This window comes from Stegastes partitus, unplaced genomic scaffold, assembly GCF_000690725.1.
Source record: "Stegastes partitus isolate 25-593 unplaced genomic scaffold, Stegastes_partitus-1.0.2 Scaffold67, whole genome shotgun sequence".
Taxonomy (NCBI): domain Eukaryota; kingdom Metazoa; phylum Chordata; class Actinopteri; family Pomacentridae; genus Stegastes; species Stegastes partitus.
Genome location: NW_007577798.1, coordinates 920,505 through 927,804, shown reverse-complemented (window position 1 = coordinate 927,804; position 7,300 = coordinate 920,505). Strand labels below are relative to the sequence as shown.

The window sequence follows — 7,300 nt, the reverse complement described above, 5'->3', positions numbered from 1 at the left end:
ACCATAGCCCCAGTGTGAAATATTGTATGGGGCTCCGTTGAGCTGTGTTGCATTTTACAACTTGGCCCAGCCTGACTTTTTTATTCATCCTGACCTGCTCTATATGCCTACAAAATTGCGTAGCTCTAGGCCAAATGTGCTTTTGACAATTTAGAAGGTGGCGCTGTGAAGCAGTTTTTCTATTGAGGTGTGTATTGTTCTTCCAAATTATAAAATTTTTCACCGGGTCTGATGTACATGGGGAGTTTCCGAGTATGTTTAGGGCCTCAAAAACGCGTGTCTTTGGCACGAATAATAATAATAATCCGAGCAGTTCCAATAGGGTCTTCGCACCCTTTTGGGTGCTCGGACCCTAATAATAATAATAATAATCCGAGCAGTTCCAATAGGGTCTTCGCACCCTTTTGGGTGCTCGGACCCTAACAAGACAAATGTATCTAAGCATGTTTGCATTGCTAGATGCCACTTTTTTTTCTGATTTATTGAAATGACGCTTTAGTAGGACCAACAAGGCTGCTGTTTGTTGACTAGCAGGGTGTAGAGATGTCACTTTAGAGAATGTCAAGCCTGGACATCAACATGTGTACTCTACAAATAAACCACTAAATAGTAATTTCATTGTAAAATGAAACCTTTTCTAGTCTTTTTAATGTGATGAGAACAGTCGGTAGGTGGCGTTTTTGCTGAAGACCTGATTGTTGGTGAGTAACTTCAGGGTTCATTCACATGATTTAATGTACAATACATAAAACAGTAGCTCTCAAAAGCAACATATGAACATGTGTGTTAATCAGACCCACCAGATACAATGGTGGTCCAAACGCTGCACGCATGACCCACAGGTTCGACAGTGTCCGGCCCGAGGGGGTCGCATTATTTTACACACAGGACACCTGCTCCATTTCGCCATCACGGTCTCCTGCGATGCCTCTGAGGATGCCGACTGAACGGATCCATTAAGGTGTTCAGAGTCCTTTTCAGCCTCCTGACTGCGACTGTGTGCTTCATGCAGGGAAGCAGTCACAACTCCTGGGCCTCTCTTGGTGTGAATAAGAGACACGATAGTGAGAATCATGCCAGCGGTCACGGTGCACAGCTGCAGCTGGCTGATGTCCCCTCGAGGTAGAATCTCTGTGATGAAGAGGTAATACATGTGGGCCAGAGAGTAGAGGGCGAGGGTGAGGAAGAAGAGGGTGCGCCTCTTCTTCCTGTGCGTGGCGTAGTAGTACCACAGCACCAGGCTGGGCAGAGCCGTGAGGATGGTGATGCCCAGCAGGTAGTGCAGCGCTGCCACCCTCAGCAGGAGAGGCAGCAGCAGCAGGGCCGGGATCAGGGAGATCTCCAGGTTCTCCATCATGGCCCCAAACACTGCAGACTGACATCCGCTTTTAGGTGGTTTGTCTTTTAGCCACCTGCAGAGAAAAGTGGTCATCAAGTCAGAATTACAAAGAGTATGTGATGGTAAAAATGACAAATACAGACACTTTTTTAATTGGTGGAAAGGCATATGTTAGTAGTTTTCTAATGAAGCACTGTATTCTATTTATTGATGCTGTAGTGACATAATAGGGAACTTACAGTTTCTTTGTTTTTTACTTAATTGGAAGAATTTTTTTTTCTTAAAGAACTATTGGAGTTACATTTTCTCTTCTTCTCTGTGCTTTGTGTTTGTAGTAATTTGTGTCCAAACAACGTAAAAATAAAATGTGCACTTTTAAAGGAATATGCAACAACAAAAGCTCAAATAATATTGATTTTAAGTCTGGGCCCATTTACAAGACAAAACCACAAGATCACTGTACTGTATGTGGTAACTTAGCTGTAACCTTAAAGGAATAATTTGACATTTTGGGAAATTTTCTTAAAGTTCTCATGTCTGTCAATTTTACAAATAACAAGAGCCAGGAGAGCCTATGAGCATATCCAAAGCTTACTGATTCACACATTATATAAAAACAAAAGGTAAAAATGACAAATTTCCTGGACTGTTTCTTGGCAGGGAGACACTGACAGGCGACCAGCACAGATCCCAGGACTATTTCCAGGCTTTATTCTAACCAGCTGCTGGCTGCATATTTCACATTTCAGTGACAGACATGAGAGTGGTATTAATCTTATCTAACACTGGCCAGAAAGCAAATAAACCTAATTTACTAAAATCTCAAACTATTATTTTCTTTTATGATGTTTCCTGTATTTCTGGTTTTGCAGTCCAGCCTTGGGGCTTTTTTTTCTTGGCGGCCACATACAATAAAGCCACTTAAAGCAGCCATTTATCAAAAGTGCTACTTCTATGTGATTATGTAAGCAGCACTGGGCTTCTTCTACTTTCCAGTTCTTGATTATATTCCAGTATTTGTCAGTGCTGACCCTTTTCTTCGCACCCTTCATACCTGTTAAAGGCTTCGTCCAGATCTTCACAGTCACAGCAACATCCGTACTGGTAGATATCACATTCACAGCAACACATAGGATCATCTGGCTCTGGAGGCTTTAACTTCTCCCATTTCATAATGGCTTCCTAACGATGACTGTGATGTTTACGAGCTGCCAGTTTAACACAGAAGGCCGTCATTTAAAAACTTCAACCATGAATACCACAGCTGCAGCATAAAGGTTTGAAAACAATATCACAAATCCTACCACAGTCAATAACAACGGTCATAACAAGGAGATTTTATTGATTCCTTTGGTTACACACACATGCACACACAGACAACACACACATGCAAACAACAGTGATGGAATGTAACTAAATACATTTACTCAGTACTGTTCTTAAGTACAAATTCAAGATACTTGAGTTTTTCCAGTCTAATACTCTAATTTGTGTTCTTAGTATCCTTGTGTTCCTCTGTTCCTCTTATTTATATTGTGTATTTATAGTATATATACTGTCACTTTGCTGCTGTGACGTTGCAAATTTCCCCTTGTGGGTCTAATAAAGGATGTTTTATTCTATTCTATTCTATTCTATTCTATTCTATTCTATTCTATTCTATTCTTCTGATCCAGCAAATTTGGTGATTTTAATTTCTTAGTGATAAATGGAAGTATTACTTGGTGGGCTGGACACATTTTCCTACTTTTAAAGATATGCAAGTTTAAGACAAACAAACAAACAAACAACTCTCAGATTTGATGTAAAATGCAATGTTACAAAGCTGTCTTTATTTTTGAGCTCATGAAAAGCTGAATTTTTTTTCAGAAACATGGTTGTCAAAGGGCAACGATGCTACAAGTACATGATGATCCTATAGAATATGGTGCATTTCTTTAAATTAAACTATCCAAGCAGTAAATATAAGTTCAACTTTTAATGTCTCCAGCTTTAGAATGTAAGATACACATTTAATCAGCAGTAATATTAAGCTACATACATCATGTATAACAGTTAAACACTGACAAGAAACATTTTGCTTTTGCTACTTTGGGTAAATTCTGCTGATAATATTTAGATACTTCTCTAAAGTTAAGATCTAAATGCTTCTTCCACACACGTAGACACACATATACAGATCTGAACCTACTGAACTCCCCCCTGATTGCTTCTCCATATCAGAAAAGCAGTGGGAATGCTGACAAATTTAAAATCATAGTTCTATTTTACAAAAGAGCCCATATGAACAATGAGCATGATTAAAGGACACTTACTCAACGTGACACACGCGGCAAAAATACACATGAATGACAGTGACAGTGTCCAAGACAAACAAGGCATAAAAATAGTAGAGACACATGATGCTGTTAATACTGTGAGTGCATATAATGACTTACAAAAGCTTCATAATGCCACACGGTAACAATACAGTGTTACACCACACTGGACTCGACCTGCACTCGTGACTCTCGGTTTGTTATGAAAATTAATCATTTTCGCAATCAGAGGATTTTCTTCTGTCTTGTTGCATCCCCAGGAGTTTCTAATGCAATTTGTTGAAACAAGGCCACTGCGTCCGCTGGGACAAACTATCTGGGCCAGCAAACCTAAGACCTAAACTCTGAGATGCACTTGAGTTATTGTCAGTGTGCATTAATATTTCAGTGTTATTTGTAACTTGGGGTGACAGCCTTGTCGTACACAGCCTGACCCAAATGTAAACAGGATGCAAAAGAAAAAAGTATTAAACGTATGAGAGAAAAAATAAAAAAACACATCGCTGTCAGCATTTGTCTGCAGTAGCTTTTGTATGAATTTGAAACAGACGGCACATAAAACAACTCATTTAACACACATTTTTCTAGGTGTTAATTGGCAAAGAGACACATTCACAAAAGATTAATCCTTCCTCTGCTGACTTACCTTATGTCTTCAAAACAAAAACGCAAAACCATCGATATGTGTCAGATTTCCAGCCAAAAGTTATGCGTCTTCAGCAAACGGTGAAGAGAAAAATGATGAAGAACGATGACCCCTTGTCACCAAGCTCCTCCTGTGAGTGACTGAGGGAAGAAAAAAAAAATGAAAAAAAAAAAAATGAAAAGAGCAGCCTACTTTCTCATCAGTCATTTGTGTTGAAAAAGGAAATTGGCATGTTTCTGCTGTGGTGGTGCTGCGGCGACACCGTATCAGTGCAGTGGGATGGTTTTCATTTCTTGGATTCCCATGGTGGAAGTGTCCCAACAGAAGGCAACTTGAATTCCTCCTGACAAGTGGTTTGATATTGTGTTGCATCTAGCGGCTCGCCTGTCTTTCTCACATATCATTAAATAGTTCACAAGTCATCCTCTGGGATACTTCGCCTTCTTCTGCTTTGCCCATTTCACATTTGAATACTGGCATGGCTGGTAAATATAGGCGCTACCTCAATTGCTTGAAGGAGCCGGAGAGCCGGGAGTCTTTCATGCCTCTTTCCACGGCTGAAGTGGAGGGGGGCCCCTGTGTTGAGGTGGTCAAAAGCTGCAACCCTGATAATCCACGCTGAGCTGGACGAGGGTGCACATGAGAAACATGACGGGCACTCAAAGATGAGAAAGTGAGCGATGATCCACTGGACAGCCCCACCCTCTGGGATCACATTTCCTCCCACAAGCAACCTGACCTTACTGCTCACACACACACAGAGAACTCTGGAAGTGTGTTTGTGTGTGATCAGAGGCAGAACCAGTGGGCTTTCTGTGCATTCGCCTCTTTGTGGCAACACTGGATACCAACAGTGACAATGTGTTAAGTGACCTCTGCAGGGAAGTTTTCTTTCCCTCCTCCTCCTCCGACTCCACGGGGTCAAATACAAATCAGCTTCACTCACTCTTGCTCGTGAACACTTCAGCAGAGGTTGCCCAAACCTGAAACCAGCCTCCACTTCCTCACTGAGTCAGTAAAAAAAACATTTAAAAAAATATGACACAGCAGAATGGATGCAGTGTGGAGCTCATTGTGGTTAAAGGCAGCTTTTTAAAAAACAGTGCATCAAAAGTGACAGCTCAGGAGAACTGGGAAGCACACTGGCACCTTGATGATAGAAGGACGGACAAAACCTGAATTTGAAGAGTCATTCCTGGAGAGCAGAAATGATGCAACAATAACGACCTCTACTGATTATGATTTAAGTAAAGAAATGAGCACTTTGTCGTCCTCTTTTCTTTAGAATAAACATTTCAGCAGGTCAAAAGATCAAATGACACACAGGCAGCATTATTTCAGATATTATATCAAAGTGATGGAACCTGCTCTCCTCTACTTTTACTATCAATAAACCTCATCGTTTTGTTAATGCCTTCTCCCCACACACACATGTGCACACACACACTCTTCCCATCAGTCATTACAAATTGACGAATAAGAGAAAAGCAGGCAGGAGCATTTGAGGCTATGGTCTGGTATGTTCTTAATGTCTGCACTAGTGTGTGTCTGGATGGACCGAATCAATGCAGAGAAAAGATGCTGCTCTTGCTCCTGCGGGTTTCGCCTCCATTAGTCTTAATGGAGGCCGGAACCTGAGACAGAGGCCCTAATCTATTTTGGCGGATTTTAATGCCGGCGCAACCCACTGAACAGACAGGACCACGCTGAAGATTACGCATCAGCAAACCTGCTAAGATGCTGCACTTGCAGAAAACAGAACAGGACAAGTAGTGAACGGAGGAAAGTTGGGCGTGCTGTGTGACGTGTTTGATGATGAAACAGTCCGGTTCATGTACACTACTGTGATACAGTTTTAAAGGTACATCGAGCATGCTTTCAAAATAATACCATGACTATGTTTCTATTTGTCAACTGAAAAAGTTCAGTAAACAGTAAAAATAATGAAGTATCCTCTGTACACTCGGTGCACAGTTTTTTAGATACTTTGCAGGTTGGTTGTTTTAATCATGTTGCAGAACTTGCCACGGTTCTTCTGGTCGACTCTATCAAGGTCTTCTGTCTTTTCATTTAATCCAGAGCTCTGTGGGGGCCACACCATCTGTGGCAGGACTCCTTGTTCTTCTATTTGCTAAAGATAGCTCCTTATGACTCTGGCCGAGTGCTTATGCACGCGCTCGCTGATTTGTTAACCATATATGTATATCTATTTGTCTTTTTAAACAAGGGAGCTGCTATTAAATACGCTGTTGGTATTGATGTGTTATTTTATTTAGAAATTCTGTTATTTTAGGTGTTAATGTTGCCGTTTTTATTTTTAGGTAAGTTAAGTCACCATTATTGATATAGGTTATTTATAACAGCAGCCACTGAGCCAAAGCGCTTTCCAGTAGAGAAAGAACAAGATTGCCGTTATGAATACACCGAACAAGTTTGAATATCAAGGTTAAGATCCTACGGTGTTAGTTAATATGTGAATTTAACTGAGTAATATGAATATTACTGTTAAAAGCAAACAAAATTAAATATAATAGATTGTACTTTTTAAGAAGGCTTAGCTCCTTCAACATCTACAAGCCTCTTTTGCACCAGACTGTGATGGCCAGTGCACTTTTCTTTGGTGTGGTGTGTTGGGGGGGAGGGGGCTCGCCCTGCAGATAGAAACAGACTCAACAAACTGATTAAGAAGGTGAACTCCATCATTGGGGTTGAACTGGACACAGTTCAGCAGGTGGTCGGGGTGAGAATGCTCAGGAAGCTGTGAAGCAGTGAAGCCCACCCACTTCACGTCATGGAGGTGTTTTGGCAGAGCATCTTCAGTTACAGACTTTTTCCTCCAAAATGCAGGACTGAACGCAGCAGGAGGTCCATCCTGCCTGCTGCCATCAGACTTTATAATGTGCAAAAAAAACCCCACATGGCTGCATGACTGACACTTGACCCTTTATGTGCATAGGTTTTTAAAATGCATCTTTGCACAGTCTAACATTTGTACAC

At 41.1% G+C, this 7,300-nt stretch overlaps 1 protein-coding gene across 1 annotated transcript in view; it reads right to left on the bottom strand.

Annotated features, from left to right (window-relative positions):
- The window catches only part of zdhhc23a (zDHHC palmitoyltransferase 23a), a 13,312-nt gene extending 8,867 nt beyond the window's left edge, over positions 1 to 4,445 (bottom strand). Inside the window, exons 1-3 of the mRNA XM_008276250.1 lie at positions 4,304 to 4,445; positions 2,394 to 2,547; positions 801 to 1,412 (exon numbers count right to left, since the gene is read on the bottom strand). Of these exons, the coding sequence (XP_008274472.1) occupies positions 801 to 1,412; positions 2,394 to 2,512 (731 nt within the window). The 5' untranslated portion in view covers positions 2,513 to 2,547; positions 4,304 to 4,445. The remainder of the gene's footprint in view (positions 1 to 800; positions 1,413 to 2,393; positions 2,548 to 4,303) is intronic.
- Positions 4,446 to 7,300: the final 2,855 nt, after the last annotated feature.